The 19,048-nt window shown below is 39.6% G+C and overlaps 1 protein-coding gene across 1 annotated transcript; it reads left to right on the forward strand.

Annotated features, from left to right (window-relative positions):
• Positions 1-1,371: 1,371 nt before the first annotated feature.
• Positions 1,372-17,647, forward strand: LOC146361447 (desmoglein-2.1-like). The gene is made up of 12 exons (XM_084922401.1): positions 1,372-1,526; positions 3,483-3,608; positions 4,089-4,235; positions 5,794-5,935; positions 6,360-6,523; positions 6,899-7,033; positions 7,190-7,375; positions 7,552-7,829; positions 7,919-8,061; positions 8,167-8,388; positions 10,050-10,286; positions 15,632-17,647. The coding sequence occupies exons 1-12, from the start codon at positions 1,482-1,484 to the stop codon at positions 15,814-15,816; spliced, it is 2,010 nt and encodes a 669-aa protein (XP_084778527.1). The 5' UTR covers positions 1,372-1,481; the 3' UTR covers positions 15,817-17,647.
• The last annotated feature ends 1,401 nt before the right edge of the window (positions 17,648-19,048 follow it).

The following is a 19,048-nucleotide window of genomic DNA, read 5'->3' on the forward strand; positions in this document are numbered from 1 at the left end:
GAGTGAGATTGCCAAAAAGCACCACTGAACGACACAGGAAATCATTCCTGCCTGTGGCCATCTCCCTGTACAACTCCTCCAACTAACACACTGTAATAGTTACACCCTTTTTATACACGCTCTTTTCTACTCTGTAATATTCTTGTCCATTTTCTTAATATTTCTTTATAATCACCTCCATTAATCCTTGATATTTATAACTGAGTGATCTGTATATATTAGTGCTATTTCTTAAATGTGTAAAATCTGTAACATAATGTATTGTTTGGAGTTTAGTCTGTTACTGTTATTTTTACAATTTCTTCTTGGAGCAACTGTGACCCACATAATTTCCTTAGGGATTAATAAAGTATTCTGATTCTGATTGTTTCAGGATGACCCTCCATTATGACACATCTGCTTACCTGTATCTTTTGCTCTTTTCTCCTCCTCTTCTTTTCTCTTTTTTCTAAACTGAGCACCTGATGGCTTTGAACTTTTCTTGTCCATCTTCCATTTGTTTTTTTACACTACAGTATGAACACTCATCCCCCAACAGGAGGATCACCACAACATAACCTAAAGTTCACAGATTCACTTTGTCTAAGGTGTATTTCTGGGATTTCACACAACCCAGGATTCATATCATGAATTAATAATGGGCTTGGATTTACAATATTAATGAATGAAATGAATGAATGAAATGTGCTCTATTTGGAAGCAGCCAATTTAAAATTATAAATTTTAAATTGTTATTGATCCCTTTACCCCTAGTCATAAAGTGTATATTTATTTTCTTACTCTTCTTATTTTTATTGTTTGTTTACTTGCACTGTTGTAATTGGAGCCTCGTCGTTTCGTCTGTCTATATACTGGACTGTATGTAGCGGAGATGACAATAAAGTTTACTTTGACTTCAGCAGTGAGCAGGCGCACCGAGGGCTCTCGCGCTCACTTTTAGCATATAGTAGGGTGACCATATTTTGATTTCCAAAAAAGAGGACACTTGGCTCAGTCATGAAGAACTTGCTTAAAGAAACATAAAATCAGCCTGGCCATTTTGACTAGAGACCGGCCCCCCAGGTATTATAGGAAAAACCATAAAGTCTTTGAATGAAAACAAACGCTGTTGTGACAGTGATGTACAGTCTTGTTGGTATATGTATGATGTCTATACATTTTACATCAGATAAAAACTGGTTGTAAGATTCAGATAATTATTTATTAAAAGCGAGACATTTTAAATGTCTCGCATGAGTACGAGCAACTTTTTGTTGTCGATGCCCATGATGCCGCCCCCACATCGATGCCGCCCTGGGCAACCGCCCATGTCGCCCCTTTAAAAAACCGCTACTGGATCTCACTAAGTGTGCTCTCCTGCAAGGGTGTGTGTGTGTGTGTGTCTCCTCCTCGTTTAGCACTAATCCTCATTTCAAGCAGCTCAGTCATCCATGCAAGAAGTCACGCTACAGTTTCTTTGATCCGGATTGTTTCCTCCAGCCATGATTCGGGTTTCTGCACCGATGTTTGTGCTGCTGCTGTTTGTAGTGAGTCCTCTTATGTTCTTCTGAGCTGCTGCACACTGGCGTGGAGTTTTAACACGTTTGTAGAGGGTCTTTTTTTTTTTTTTTTTAGCACTCATAGCTGTATACATAGCTTCTTTAACATAGCTGCTGTAACCTCCTTTTAACTTATTAATATTTAGTTAACAAATGACACTTTGTTAACACTTTAGTTTTGTGGAGCCGTTGTAAAATTCCGTCATTGAGTAAACTGAGTTAGGTCGAGTTTTCACTTGCTATGTTTCGATGGATTATGGCCTGCTCTGCTCCTGACTCTCAGGGGTCAAACCCTGCTCGATCTGCACTCCATAACAATAATATTATTTAAACTACTTTTTTCTAATCCACATGTAACAGCTGTTTTCACAGGCCACTGAACTGAGTGGTGTAGTTAACAGTGTAGTTAAGACTAACTAACACCTCAGAACAAAACCTGTTTTTCTGTTTCTGTGAGAATGTTTACTAGTACTTTAAAGACTGCTGTAACTGAAGCTGCAACAGCTCACTCGCTGCAACTTTTAGAGAAAAAATAAAATTGTTCACGAGCTGGTTGAAACAATAATTCAGGCCAGTATTTTAACACTGTGGGGCTATATCAGGTTTTAATTGAAATAGTATTAATTAAAAAAAGAATTAATAGATTAGGATAGAATAGAAGATATTAATATTTCTGGATGTCTACTACAGGTAATGAATAAATGAACAATGCGGTCAGCATGTCTGAACCTGTTTGTTCAAGGTCTGCTGTAGTCAAACTTTCAAGCAGTGTTTTAAATTCAAGCATGAAGCTAAATTATTTAACTAAAAATACACTAACTTTGTGTGTTTAGTGCTTTTCACTAACTTGCCCTTTGAAGTCATCATGACGTCAACATTCAGCTCTATTTTTTTGAATGTCCATTACATTGGCCGACTGTCTCACATTATGTGGAGAAAAGCAGGTGAGGAATGAATGCCTTACAAGAGAGGAAGTGGGGACAGGCTGTATGCAAACATTCATGTTGATCTTTGATGTGCAGACCTGCAACCGAAAACCTCACATGGATTTAACAGAAGTAACAATTTCTTCACCAACCAAAACTCAATAATGATCTAGCCATGCGTCAAACATGCGTCATAACCTGGGAGAGAGAGAGGGAGAGAGAGAGAGAGAGAGAACAACACAAGTTAGAGCAGGTTATAGGGTGTGACTGCTTTATATTCACACAGGTGTCTGCTTCTTCTCACTTCTGTGTGTTTGAACATCTGATCACTTTAAGAGGGTGTGATGCTGGGCTATTTTGAAACAAGTTAATGTAGCATTGCTGCACCATTAAACAGGTGCAAACTGCACAAGAATATGTGAATTTTGGATTTCTAAAGGACACATTGAAAAATAGAAAAATCTGCAGATCATAAATCAGTCCATAAACTCTACCTACAGTTCTTATAATGTCAGTCAATCTATTGTCATGAGTACTCCAATTACCTGTTTCTCTGTTTGTCATTTAAGAAACTCACAGTTGAATGTTAGTTAATGTCATGGGGAAAACTTTCAGAGGGAATCCTGAAAACAGCCTTTTGAGCTATCATCAATAAAACCAGTTTTTCATGCTCTGCTTACAGTCAGCATACATGACTGTTAACCTGTTATTAAATTTTAGGTGACACTTAAATAAAGCAGTCACTGCTTGCCTTGCTTGTCCCGACCAAACGTCTTTGATTAAAACACTTGCTGATCGTTAAAGGTAGTGAATTGTGATTATGTTCCTGTCACAACGTTTTTGAAAAATGCTGCTGGCATCATATTTAAAAGGAATTCATCTAATAATGAATAAGAAAACTGAAAAGAAAAAAAAAAAAGATTTCTCCCATGATGAGAGATAATTAATAAACCAGTTAACTGTATGTAGCTGAGATTCTGTTAAGAAATTCTTCATACAAACATCTGTTTTGTTACAGCTGCAGGCTGTCGCTGTGCTGATGGCCAACTCTGAAGACAGGTCACTTAAAAAGCGAAGAATGTGCATTTTCCCTCAGATGCTGATGGAAAATAGAGATTACACTAATTTAGACTACATTAACAAAGTAAGTTACTGTTTCCCAACTTTATTTTTTTGTACTAACTCTAAAGCACAATAAAGCAGGAAGAAGCAGCTCATTGTAGTAAGTAATTACCATATTGTACTATATATGAAAAAAGTCATTTTGAAGTTCTTCTTCTTCTCTGCGCCCTTCCTAAATGACTGAGCTTCTCGCTCTATATCTAAGAGAGAGTCTAGATACCCTATAGGGGACGGTCATTTCAGTTCCTTGTATCAACAAGTGCCTTCTTTGTGTCAGGTCTCAGAGCTCAGCTGGCCATAGGTGAGGTTTGTGAAATTGCAATAATAATTGGAAAATGTGGTGTGCCATTTTTTTTTTCTAGTTAGCTGCCATGAACTGAGTGACTGTACTAACTTTTTGATTTTCAAAAACAAATAATGTTTAATAGCCATTAGATGGACAAATAGATGGTGGTCTACCAACCCTGAAGCATTCATCTATGTGCTATTCTGTGTGTTTCAGGTTTACTCAGAATATGAAAATGTTACATACTCCCTGACAGGTGTTGGGGCAGACAAGTACCCCTTCAATGTGTTTGTGAGCGACCCTCATACTGGAGACATCCGTCTGACCCAAGTTCTCGACAGGGAATTCATCCCCTATTATTATGTTAGTGATTCTCTTCTATTGTACCTTGTTATTGTATTCATAAGATTTAACACTTTTTCCTTCATGTGTTAAATGTTGAAATATTTAGCAACAATTTGCTAAACTCTTTATTTTATTGCCACTTTACTATCAGCTGTAACTCTTGATTTTAATTTGTTTGGAAGACACAAACACAAACTCTGACACAAACTTTTACTTGAACTCAAGGATCAACTACCTTCACAGAGCATACATTTGATTATAATGTATGAAATCCTAAATATGTATTACATTCAATACATTTTTTTTATTCTGATGACAGGATAAAAAACAAAACAAAACAGGATAGGGTCAATTTATATTGAAATGTTAAAAGGTAAAGTTCACTATGCCATCACAATATTCTGCAATTTTTTTTAACTGACCATTGATCCACTCCATAACTTGTCTCATGTGTCTCATATATGACCATATCTCACATTTAGTCTCATAGTTGGTTTCACTAATATTTGATGCTCACCAAAGCAGCTCCTTCAAAGTCTACATACACTACATTTGTTCTATGAGTCTGAAAAGACATGGATATAAACAGTGTTGGGTAAGTTACTTTAAAAAAGTAATTAATTACTAATTACTTAGTCAATATTGTATTTAAAATACTTATCTAATTACTGTGTCAGAAAAGTAACTTAATTACTAAATAAGTAATTTAACTAAATACTTCTTAAAATCCCTATAAACCTTGAGTGGACAAACAATAGAAACTAAACTCTTTAAATAATAAATAATTTTTTTTAAAGACGGAGACTCTACAGTACGCAGCGGTAGCATCTCTTCCACAATGTAGCCTGCAATCATTTTTTTAAGCTCACCTTCAGACGCTTTCTGTGCTGCTGAAGTAAAATCACGTTTTGCCTGCTTAGCAGGAGTTGCCGCGGTGTTATCCATGGATGATGAACAAGGATCACTCAGAAGTGTTCGTCTATGCTCTCGTGTCAGGCGCTTCAGTAGATTACTCGTGCTATTAACAGCAGCCGATAGTTTTTTCTCCCCAGGACATAGCTTACATATTACTGTAATGTTCTTGTCTGCTTGTTTCAGAAAAGTGAAGAGACGGGAATATGTCCATTTCATAAAACAGCCACACGCTTCAGCCGAGTCTGACATCTTCCGCTTTAGAATACGACTATGCAGCAAACTGGCGCGAAATGACGTACAGCTGTAATACAGTGATGTTAAAGCGGCAGAGTTTACTTCTACGTTTAGAAGATAAATTATTGAAATTAAATAATGATATTCAGCGAGTTTAATTATTTTACAATGTAACGCAAGTACATTGTAAGTAACTGTAATTAAAATACCTTAAAATGAACAGTAATTAGTTACTCTACTTTTTCAGTGGAAAAGTAATTTAATTACAGTAACGCGTTACTTAGTAGCGCATTACACCCAACACTGGATATAAACTGCAGTTTCGCTGGTGGTAGAAACCCCTACTACAGACACTTTTTTGTTTTAGGTTATGATAGGATAGATGAGAAAGACAAGATAGTTTAAGTTGTTTTCTTCCACGTTTCAGCTAACGCTTGTAATTAAGTTCGCTAATGGCACGATTGCAGAAGAAAGGGATTGGTACCGTTACCGGATTGCAGATGAGAATGACAATGCTCCAGTGTTTGGGCAAATAAAGCCTGGTGAAGTTGATGAGCTCAGTCCCGAAGGTCAGTGGTATAAATCCCATCATAAATGTATGGAGATGAAATACTACATGATTTCTTAATGAATTAAAGAAAGCATTGTGGCTTTGTATTTGCAGGGTGATCAAATTTTTACAATGACCTGCTAAAGGTGATAGCATAAAAAACATTGTTATCATGTAAGGTTAAATGCAGTCTAGAGTTAACAAATGTGTCTGAATTCTTTTATAGTTAAGTTTATATTTGTAAGAATCTATAAAAGCCTCTAAAAGTTTGGCCAGTATATTGAGTAAATAGTGTTACAGATGACTTAAACTTTTACAAGTTAAAGCTCTAGTGGAAAGTAAGTCATTGTTTTACATCACAAGAAAACAAACAATGCCATTTAATGCCATTCTTTTTGTTTGTTTTAGGTTTTATGACTGTTTTATTTCATGCTGTTTTTCAGGTAGTTTTGTGATGAAAGTAACAGCAACTGATGCTGATGAACCATGGTCTTTACATTCTGTGATTTCCTACACCATCATAAATCAGAATCCACCTGACGATATGTTTTACATTAACAGAGATGATGGTTCCATCTTTGTTAAAAAGCCTCTTCTGGAGAGAGAGGTATGATTAGATAAAAAAAATGTAATGCATCTCTTTCATTCAACAAGGTGTTAGAGCAAAGTGGTTGCAGCACATTCTGTTCAATCTATTTATGTAGCACTAAATTAAGTATCACAAGCACTCAAGTTAATGTGCAGGGTCAGCAATAATATGCAACTCTGTTGATGATAGACAATGAGCTTAACTGCAGCAGTATATGGGACTGTAACGTTAATGCTTAACCTTTTGATCAGCAAACCACAACCATAACAGTGAATTCACCCCAATGTGTCCTTTTTACAAATTTGTCTGAGAGTCTAACTTTGGACAGCCCACACATTTCTTCAGTTGCTCTTATGGTCTTGTAATATACAGCATACAATCTTCTGATTTCAGAAATGTGGTCAGTACATTCTGACTGTAAGAGGCCAAGACCTAAAAGGTTTACCAGAAGGAAACACTGGAACAGGCAATGTTACTATAAACATCCGTGATGTGAACAACAACCTTCCCACTCTTGAAAAAGAGCAGGTACTTCTCTTCCTCACAGTCCTCTATATTAACATGATATACTTTGTGTTCAATGTGTTAGAATATGCTTCCAAAGGCCTTTTTAGATGATTTCAGGAAATAACACATTAAGTGTCATAAAAAATGTTGAAATAACTTTTAAGTGTTCCACTGCAGTATGAAGGAAGCATTGAGGAGAACATACAAGGTGTGGAGGTGATGAGGATCCAAGCAGAGGACCTAGATCTGAAGGCCACAGACAACTGGAAAGCTGTCTTTAATATTGTCAGAGGCAATGAAGGCGGGTATTTCAGCATTAAAACAGACCCCAACACCAACAAGGGCATCTTAATGCTTGATAAGGTACAGCAGACTAAATTTCAAAGAAATTTATGTTATGCAGTCTGTTGTGGGATGCATTTATTAAATGCTGGCAGGATGCCCCTTACATGAGGACATATACACTCATAATACATGACATACTTATATTTACATGATCCACTATTTCAGTTTTATTCTTTATGTCTGCCATTTCACAGCCTGTGGATTATGAGAATGTGAAGAACTTTGTATTGGGGTTAACTGTAAGGAACAAGGCCCCACCTTTTTCTGGAGGATCATCTTGGCAATGGGGGGGAGAATATAAAATCTATCCCATCAAAATCAATGTAAAGAACCAGCCTGAGGGGCCACATTTTGATCCCAAAGTCGAAGCTATAGCCATCTCCAAGAAAGACACCTCCTTCAACATTACAGATGTTGTTGCTAGCAATCCTGCAATAGATCAAGATACTGGAGAACTGGCTGAGAATGTCAGGTCAGTGCATACACATGAAACAAGAATTACATGTTATCTTCTCTTCCTAAGTACAATAATAACTGGTTTGTGGCCTATCTCTGATGTAGGTATGCCAAAGGCTCAGACCCAGATAACTGGTTGACTATTGACCCAGAGACAGCTGAGATCAAACTCAACAGGATACCTGACAGGGAGTCTCCATACCTGGTCAATGGGACATATTTTGCCAAAGTACTCTGCATTACAAAAGGTACAGAATAAATGCCATTAGCCTGTCTCTGAAGAAAGGAAAAACCAAAAAAAACTCAAAAAAAGTGATGAATTATATATTATTATTTCTGTTTTTACATCACAGAAACACCTGCTAAAACAGCTACTGGTACCATAGCCATCCAGTTGGACAATTTTAATGACCACTGCCCTATCGTGACCAGTGACATCAAGACTATGTGCACCACTGAGAATTCTGTTGTTGTGAATGCTAACAATGAGGATGCATATCCTAATGGACCTCCTTTTAAGTTTGAGATTATCCCAGAAAATACTAAAGGGAAATGGCATATGGAGAATCTAAATGGTGAGGAAATTACTTCTAATCATTTAAAATGTATCTAGTTAAATATACAACAGAATAAATACAATAGAAAAATATAATACATATATACATAAATGCATGATATGCTGGAATTTAGTTTATCAACTTATATATATATATATATATATATGTATATATATATATATGTATATATATATATATATATATATATATATATATTTTTTTTTTTTTTTTTTTTTTTTTTTTTTACAAATAAGAGGTTATATTCTTAAACTACCAGTAAACTTCTCGATCTCCAGTGGACTACCAAAAAGTTGTGGTATTCTGCACTTCCTCTTTGTGTTTTGTCCTGTTCTGATTTAATGCACAATGGTGTCCCACTAGTTGGTCTTGTTAAGCGTACACTATTTTACAGAGTGACATATTTCCTGTCATGAACTACATGTGCCTTCTCAAATCCCCATTTTGCTCAATGACCTGCAAATTGTATGCGTAGCATTCTCTACCTTAGAGTCCTGTTGAAAAAAGTTGCAAAAAAAAGAAGAAATCCATGTAGCTGATGTGGGCCAGAGTAACTTAGCCCTGATTAGCTATCCTCCTGCAGGTCTCCCTGAATATTAAAAACAGAACCAGCAACATCTTGTCTAGCATGCAAACTACACCAGTCTGTTGTCAAAAACCAGAAGTTCATCCACAATATAAATGCAAACAATACGAAAATGCTGCCAGCTGCACCGGTTAGTGGATGCAAACAAACGATGATAGAAGCTTTATCACAAAGAATGCCTATTGATATATAAGGAGAGATTGCCTTTACTTTGGCTGGTGTTAGTTGGTGTCTGTTTTTAGATTTCACTTGGTAAGCACTGCTTACCTTGCTTGCTCAGATAATAATTCCTTATTATCAGGTTGGTCTAAAAGCTAGCTGAAAAGCCTTCAGTCAGTGAAAAACTGCAGTAAGAACACTAGCAATACTGGAAAGAGAGATAATGTTTCTCCTATATTAGCTTCTTTTCATCAGCTCCCTGTTAAATCCAGATCTTTCTCACATAGGTCTTGAATATTTCGCTATTAGGTGATAGGGTCTATTTAGACCCTATCACCTAAACCTAACAGATGACTTTACTCTCAGACTGCAAGTTTACTTGTTGTTACTAGATTTTCTTAAAGTAGAATGGTGAGACAACTTTCAGCTTTCTGCTGTCTAACCACCTAACTGTTTGGCTTGGGGAAGCAGAGATCTTCTCGACTTTTTAGCCTTCAAACTTTTCTTTTTGATAAAATTTATAGTTAGGACTACATCATGTCCCCCTGAACCATTGCTAATGTTGTGCTGTTAAAGGGTGGGGGTCTTCCCATGATGAGCATTTCTTCCTTACACTCTCTTTTCACTTCCCATGTGCCCCCAACAAGCGGGATGATAACTTTTGTGTTTTCTTCCACCCCACCATCACCATGTGCTGCTCATAGGCGATCATCCGATTGCTGGCGTTCTCTCTAATACTGTAGGCTCTTTGCTGTAGAATTTCAAACACGCTGAGACCCTGTGAATTTGTGTTATGTAAATAAAACTGATTTCAAATGAATTTAATTCTATTTAATTTAATCTGTAAGATTGTCATTTCAGGAATAATATGTATTCATTCTGTACATGTGTAACATCTCTGTGTGGTTTCTGACAGATACTGCGGCTATCTTGCGGGCTCAAGACTCCATGTGGCCGGGTATCTATGAGGTGGAACTGGTGATTAAAGATCAGCAGGGAAAGGCCTGCCCAGAACCACAGAGAGTCTGGGTTCGAGTATACACGTGTGAGGATGGAGCTGTGTGTGGAAAATGGGATGGCAATAATCAGCCAGTCAAAAGAGTGCAATTAGGACCTGCAAGTATTGGGATAATGGTGGTGCTGCCACTGTTGTGTAAGTGTTACATGATTATTCTATTTCACAAAAGAAACAATTGAGTTTTTGTTAAACCTCAAATCCACTGACCAATGTGATGCTACACTTTTGATAGTAAATACCAAATGTGTTAGCACATCTTAATTACTGGTAAAGAAATTTTTAGGTTCCACCCTTTCCTTGTTGTAAGAAGCCCATTGATCCATCCATCGATCCAGCCATCTTCTGTCAGATGCCCGAACCACCTCAACTGGCTCCTTTCGATGTGGAGGAGAAGCGGCTGTATTCTGAGTAGGGATGGGTATTGATAAGATTTTCACGATTCCGATTCCATTTTCGATTCTGTTTAACGATTCGGTTCTTTATTGATTCTCTTATTGATTCTTTTTTTAAAAAGGAGAACACTAAGGTCGATTAGCTTAGAACTTGGTTTTATATCTTCTCTTTGAACAAGATAGAAATTTAGGAGAAGCATGGCCTTACAAACCCAACAGTGAGATTTTAAGAGATCCAGCCTATGGCTCTTCAATGTGGTGTCACAGGGTCCCCGGGGAAAAAAATTGTAAATGTAAAATAATAAAATAAATATTCTTCTGTAGCAATAACAAAGTATAACATAAATTATTCTGTAGCAATTACACAAGAATATGCAGTAATGTCCCTGCCTACAATTAAACACATTCACTTACCGAAAATCAGGGGCATCTGCTGTGGCAAATAGATGTTTGCCACTGCTCGGTGACATTCGTCTATCCTGGCCTGAAAGGAGACGCTACCGGTAGACTGCAGTGAGAACTGCCAGCGAGCGCCAGCCAGACTCTGTCTCTCTCATCATGGTCACCTAAATGCAGCGCACAGTAATGGCAGGTTTTGTAATAAGGCAGATCGCGCTAACATAATATGCACTGTTAGTTGATTATTTACCTGCCCCATTAACGGGAGAAGACGTGCAAACGTTACCGCTGCTGCTGGGTTGAGATTCACTAGTCCGGAGCGGAATTAAAAACACGACATTCATTTGAGGTTATCGCGTGTTTTGTGAGCAAATGCTTTTGCATATTCGTAGTGTTTCCTCCTTTAAATGAAATATCTACTTTGCAAGTATTGCAAGTTGCCCTGTTGTCATCCGTTCTCGTAAAGTATAACCAAACTTTTTAGCGTTTGAGCCGCTTAAAGGCGCCGTGTTTCCTGCCAGGTAAATGACGCTCCGCAACGTGGTGATGTCATTCGGGGCAACTGGAATCGATAAGGGAATCGTTTGCAAAAATGGCAAACAATTCCAAGGAATTGAAACAGTGGGAACAAGAACAAGAACCGGTTTTCAATACCCATCCCTAATTCTGAGCCCCTCCCGGATGACTGAACTTCTCACTCTAATTCTAAGGGAGAGGCCAGCAACCCTTCGGAGGAAGCCCATTTCTGCTGTATCCACAATCTCGTTCTTTTGGTCAATACCCACAGCTTGTGACCATAGGTGAGGGTAGAGACATAGATTGACCGGTAAATTGAGAGCTTCGCTTTTACACGCAGCTCTCTCTTCACCACAACAAACAGGTCCGCATCACTGGAGTTGGAGCACCAATTTGTCCCTTCTCCCGTCACTCGTGAATAAGACTCCAAGGCTACGTTCACACTGCAGGTCTTAATGCTCAATTCCGATTTTTTTGATCAAATCCGATTTTTTTGTCTGCTTGTTCACACTACAAATAAAATGTGACAGCAAATGTGCTCTAGTGTGAACCCTCAAAGCGGCACGCATGCGCAAAAGAAGATGTCACACACAACGCGCTCTGTTTAGATCCAGACCAAAAAATATTGTTTGACTGTTGGCCCTTAATATAAAGACTTGTTTCGGACTTTACGTTTCCCAGTTTTGCTTTAAGTTATAAAGTTATTTTATTATTTACATATGGCCCAATAATTATCCTTATTGCTGTTTTAGAGAGGAGCGGTGCTTCAAATGATAGTTGCTGATTTCTGTCAGAATCTGCAGATTATACAGTACAAATAAAATGTTCACGTTTCTCCAATGCTGTCTTCCCAACTGTTTCACTAACATCTACACGGGATGGCCAGGAAGCATTTGCGATGTCTTCTCGGGCGCTTCTCCAGCACTGATAATTGGCGTCTGTCTTGTGTCAGTGACATAAAAGACAGATTTAATGCGACATGACCATTCAAACACCAGTTGCTTTCTAAAACATCAGGTATGTATCGGATTCAATACCACATACGAAAGTGACCCAGATCGGATGATTTGAAAATATGGGATTTGTGCCGTTCACACTGTCATACCATGATCGGATATGGGTCGCACAGGGTCAAAAAAGTTGGATTTGCTGCACTTTCGCCTGCAGTGTGAACGTAGCCCAAGATAGTTAAACTCCTCCACTTGGGGCAGGAACTCGTCCCCGACCCAGAGTGGGCACTTTTCCTGCTGAGGACCAGGGCCTCAAATTTAGAGGTGCTAATTCTCATTCCCACTGCTTCACACTCGGCTGCGAACCGTTCCAGTGCGAGCTGGAGGCCATCACCAGATGAAGCCAAAAGAACCACATCATTCGCGAAAACGCAGAGATGAGATTCTGAGACCACCGAAGTCAAAGCCTTCCACCACTTGGCTGTGCCTAGAAATTCTGTCCATAAAAATTATGAACAGAATTGGTGACAAACAGCAGCCCTGGCAGAGCCCATCACCCACCAGGAACTAGTCCGACTTATCGCCTGCTATGCGGACCAAGCTCTTGCAATGGTTGTATAAGGATTGAATGGCCCATAGCAATGGGCCACACACCCCATACTCCTGGAGCACCCCCCACAGGACACTCCGAGGGACATGGTCGAATGACTTCTCCAAGTCCACAAAACACATGTAGACTCCCATGCACCTTCAAGGCAAACTCCCATGCACCCTCAAGTATCCTTGAGAGGGTAAAGAGCTGGTCCAGTGTTCCACGACCAGGACGAAAACCGCATTGTTCCTCCTGTATCCGAGGTTCGACTAACGGACGGACTCTCCTTTCCAGCACCCTGGCATAGACTTTCCCAGGGAGGCTGAGGAGTGTGATCCCCCTATAATTGGAACACACCCTCCGGTTCCCTTTCTTAAAGATGGGAACCACCACCCCGGTCTGCCAATCCCGAGGTATCACCCCTGATTTCCATGCAACATTGTAGAGGCGTGTCAAACAGGACACCCCTACAACATCCAGAGCCTTCATCAACTCAGTGCAGACCTCATCTACCCCAGGGGCTCTGCCACCAAGGAGTTGTTTAACTGCCTCAGTGACCTCGCCCCCAGAGATAGGCGGGTCATCCCCTTTGTCCCCAGACTCTGCTTCCTCCACGGAAGAAGTGCCAGTGGGATGGTCGAGGACATCCTCGAAGTATTCCTTCCTGCCCCACAATTTTCTCAGTCGAAGTCAGTAGCGCTCCACCTGCCCTATACACAGTGCAGGTAGAGCACCGCTTTCCCTTCCTGAGTCGCCTGACAGTTTGCCAGAATTTCCATGAGGCAGTCTGAAATTCTTTGGCCTCTCCAAACTCTTTCCAAACCCAAGTTTTTCAGCCACTGCTTGAGCCGCGTTCTGCTTGGCCTGTCGGTACTTATCGGCTGTCTCAGAAGTCCCACAGGCTAACCAAGCCCAACAGGACTCCTTCTTCAGCTTGGTAGATCCCTTCACCTCTGGTGTCCACCATCAATTTCGGGGGTTACTACCACGACAGGCACCAACCACACTGTGGCCGTAGCTCAGCGCAGCGGCTTCGGCAACAGAGGTGCTGAACATGGTCCATTTGCATTCAATGTCCCAAGTCTCCCTCAGAATGCTGTTGAAGCTCTGCCAGAGGTGTGCGTTGAAGATCTCGCGGACTGGGGCCTCTGCTAGGTGTTCCCAGCACACCTTCACTATACTTTTAGGTGCGCCAGATCTGTCCAGTGTTCTCCCCCGCCACCTGATCCAACTCACCGCCGGGTGGTGATCATTTGACGGCTCAGCCCTGCAGGTCTGGTGATGTGATTACAAAATCGACCTGCGGCCTAGAGCATCCTGGTGCCATTTGCACTTATGGACACTCTTATTTTCGAACATGGTGTTCGTTATAGCCAAACAGTGGTTTGCACAGAAATCCAAGAACAAAACACTGCTTGGGTTCAGATCCGGGAGGCTGTTCCTCCCAGTCACGCCCCTCCAGGTCTCACTGCCGTTGCCCACATGAGCATTGAAGTCTCCCAGTATGACAACATAGTCCCCAGGCGGAGCACCCTCCAGCACCCCACCCAGGGAATCCAAGAAGGCTGAGTACTCTGAACTGCCACTCGGCGCATAAGCACAGGACCTGTTCCTCGACCCAAAGGCTCAGGGAACAAACCCTTTTGTCCACTGGGAGAAACCCTAACAGGCAGGCAGCAAGCTGAGTAGATGCTAGAATACCCACCCCAGCCTGCCGCCTCTTACCAGGGACAACTCTAGACTGAGACAGAGTCCAGCCCCTCTCTAGTAGGCTGGTTCCAGAGCCCACAGCGTGCGTTGAGGTGGGCCCGACTATATCTAGCTGGTACCTCTCAAACCCTATCCTGGGCAGGGTGAACTGTTTCCTAGGTGTTTTTCTCATAGGGCTCTTCTGAATCGCTTTTTGTCTGGTCCCCCACCCAGGACCATTTTCCCATGGGAAATCCTACCACGGGGCAGAAGCCCAACATAGCCCCTGGCATCCATGGGACACACAAACCCTTCCACCACAATAAGGTAGCAATTCGCGGAGGGGGTCTTGAGAAACCTCCGCAAGTCCTGAGAAACCTTAGCAATAAAGTTTGCCATTCCAACATTCTGTTAAAAAATCCTTTGTAAATTTATGTCTTTAATTTTTTAATTAGAAGAAATATAACAAGTTGTTCATCCAACACCCAGCAAAAAATGGAGATCACATGTCTGAGGGAGATGAACAACATGCAATATAAACCAAGGCATGGACAAAGGCAGAGGCACAGCCAAGCACAGGCCAATCAATCAGCCAATCTAATAAAATATAATCAACTATATTGTGTTGTAAATTTGCTTTTGACACACAAATGTGAAATAGTTTGCATAAACTAATGACATTACTGTTTTACCACAAGACCAAACCAGGTATTAATCTTATGCAGTCTGGAGTCATTGTTCACTACACCCACTACCGTTTAGTAATTAATTAAATTAATTAAACATAATCCCATTAACTTCTTGTAAGAATTGAAATGCCTCCAAAACATAAAGAAGTCTCTAGTAATAGATTCAATTTGTGTGTCTTAAAAACTGTGAAATAATGCCTCTCCAATAAACCACATTTTGAAGCTTAAACTCTGTCTAAAACTTGTTTTCCAGGTTTTTTTCTGTTTCTGATCTTCTGTCACTATAAAAAGGCACTGAGAGATTTGTCCTCTGCAAATATGGTCAGGTTTAAAGATCCTTCAGCAACAGCCCCAGAATACACCACCCTTGCTGTGGCTACAGAAAGTCTGAATTCTGGGACAGTATTACACTCAGGTGAGTGGCAAAGGCTCAACTGATGTCCAGTGGAAGGAACTACGCGAAGGACAATTTGTTAGTTATTGTATTGAGGACTCAGGTTACTCTGCTGACTCTTTGCCTTTTGGAGTCAGACCGTTACCTTTAGTTTCTCAAAGACCTCAGACCAAAGTTCAAGGTTCTTGCAGGGTTGTACAGAAGCAAATAAATAAATAAATAAAATTACAAATACATTACATAAATAAATAAATAAATAAATAAATAACCCTTCTAATAGCAAATTAACGGTGCATTCTGTCATGACTCCTTGTTTTGGTGTTTGATTCCTGTTATGAATTCTTCCTTAATATTTTTAGCCTAGATTCCTGTTCACAAACTTTTCTGGTTTGCTGTTTTACAGTTTAAAAAGTTATTTTTAAAGTTTAATGCTGTTAAAGTTTTGGTTTTTATCCATTGTGTTTTGGGATCCTTGATTTTATGGTTTCATTATTCTTATAGATTATGAGTCTTAGTTGTGGTAATACTGAGTTGCTTATTATTTTACTTGGTGATTTCCAATGATAACTTTTAATTTAGTGTCACCCCGATTGTCCTGATTCTTTGCACCTGTCTGGCTCCTTGTGTTTCCTTTTTCAGTACTGTAAACCTTTCATAATTTTGCACTTCTGTTACCTTATTTACTTTTTGGAACTTATTATTGACAGTTGTGGTGGATTTTTGTATGATATGTATAACTATGTAACTATATACACTATATATCTATGTGCACTGAACATATATATTTTAACTTTCATGTAGAGTCTTAAGCACAAGACATTTTGCTTCACCGAGGTTTATTAAGGTGGTACAGTTACAGGGCAGTTAATGTAAGGGGAGAGTTCTCCTGAATAATTTACTCTCCGGTAACTAACCTTCCCTAATACACGCTCAACGTCGTTCATGCATCACAACCAAAACAGTAACATTGTAACTAGATCCTGAACACATCACGATAAAATATCATACGATATATTCACACACACACACACACACACACACACACACACACACACACACACACACACACACACACACACACACACATACTTTGAACTACACTGAAGTGTCTTAAGCATGTAACCTATGTAGTTATAAGATTATATATTATAAGATTGTGCCACTTGCTGTGTAAGATTTAATAATTAGGATTAATGTGTGATGTTTGACCGTGTCATGACTTATTGTGATAAGCCAGAGCAAGGGGTAGTCAGAGTCCTGACTGGCCTTTCGCCAAGACCTTGGCCGCTACCTGACCCCTGCAGCTGTGTTTGGACGGGTGGAAAAGTTACTCAGCAGCAGGGGGCGGGGATACTGGTCCCTATATATTAGAGGACCAGAGGACACCCCCAGCACTTTTTTCCCCTCTGCTGTTACTCTCTGTCCGTCTCTGTGTTGCTCTGCTGTCTGTGCTTAAGGCTGTATACCCCGGGATTTTGCTTTGCTTGCTTTCTGCTATGTAATTCTCTTGCTAAATGTCTGTATGTATTTTTCCTGCTGTTCATATGATTCAGTGTATTAAACTCTGTTCCAAGAATTCTACTCTTGTCCAGAGCATCTTTTTCAGTGACTTGATTTTAATTGGATCTAAAGAGGTTGGATCTCCACATCGTTGGTGGGAGAAGGTTATCAGGATGGCTTCAAAATTCGCGACCACATAGTTAAAGCTTGCTTTTCCATTTAATCCTCTGCCTTCCATTTTCCTGTGCACAAGACAGTATAGTAATGCCTCTATCAATGATCAGACCTTAGCTGCAGTAAAGCAAAGTATGATAACCATGAGGGAAGGGATGACCACTGTGAATTCAAGATAGGCAAATTAGGCCACATGCTCCTGGTAAAGGAGTAGAAGCCTGTCATCTACAGCACTGCTGTGCAGCAAATGCACTGCTTTGTCCAGCTGGAAGTATAGAACACTCAACAGTTGGTTAAAGCACCAGCCATCGGTATCCCTGCAGTTTCATTGAAAATACTAAAGGATAGTCAGTATGCCTTGTTCAGAGAGGTACAATCCATAGGGCTTTTGGGATCGAGGCCTGATTACGCTTTACAGGTCTAAAATTATAATGACTAATAAATTTGACATTAAATATAGTAAGTCTGTAGGGGTTTGGACTAGAGATGGCACGATACCACTTTTTTATGTCCGATACCGATATCATAAATTTGGATATCTGCCGATACCGATATGAATCCGATATAGTGTGTTTTTTAATCAATAAAACGTTTTTTAATATCTTGCTGCATTTTGTATAAGTTTATACTCAAGTTTAAATAAATAACAACACTAAAACTATTCTGTTATACCTGTATGTAAAAAATACACTGCGCCCAAAATATTTCATAGTTCAGCAACACTGATCAATCTAATAAACTTAAACCTACTCCATCCTCCCTATTCTGGTATTTTAAAGAGTACTTAGCAGAAATATTAAGCAACCTAACTAATAGGGTTGCAAACTCCCAGGAAAAAAAACATAGGGAACCACCCCCCACCCTCCACCTCATGATGCTTAATCGATGTAATCAAATTAAATTTGATGCAGTGTGGAAAAATGCACAGAAATAAATTATTTTTCAAGAATAATTAAATAGATTCAACATCTTTCTTCAACAGAATTGCAGAATTCACAGATGGTACTTTCCCAAAGGAAAAAGTACTATAGCTTACTAGGGTATATTAGACTTAACAGTTACTATATACAGTAATGGACTTCTATATATTTTACATCAGATTAAAACTTTGGGTGTAAGAGTCAGATAATTATTTATTAAAAGCTAGACATTTTAAATGAGAATAAGAAAGAAAAGTATGTCTTTGTGCCCCCTTTTCCCTGTTAATACCCTATCGGCCCCCCTGGCTAAACTTTGCTAGATCCACCCCTGCACAGTTACCAGCCGTCAGCTACATAGAAAAGGATCCTGGTGTAGAAAGTAATCTTAAATAAATTCTAACAACAGCTTATCAAGCTTAATAGTGCTGCTGTTGTTCAGCCGCTGGTTTCCTCTTTCTGGTGCGAAGTGGGCCAAAAACAAAGAAGAAAGATGGACTCACGACAGAAAAGCCAATCAGCTGATCATTAAGCAGTTTCAAGATTGAAGTAGCAGCAGGAGAGGGAGGGAGAGAGAGAGAGGGGCAGTCCCTCCATATATCGGTTGTTAAGCTTAACGTGGGAATGCTTTACAAACATTCAGAGATGAACTTACACACTTGCTTTACTTCTCTCTGGGAAAACT

Source organism: Perissodus microlepis, chromosome 23, assembly GCF_051167445.1.
Source record: "Perissodus microlepis isolate ML-2025 ecotype Zambia chromosome 23, ASM5116744v1, whole genome shotgun sequence".
Taxonomy (NCBI): domain Eukaryota; kingdom Metazoa; phylum Chordata; class Actinopteri; order Cichliformes; family Cichlidae; genus Perissodus; species Perissodus microlepis.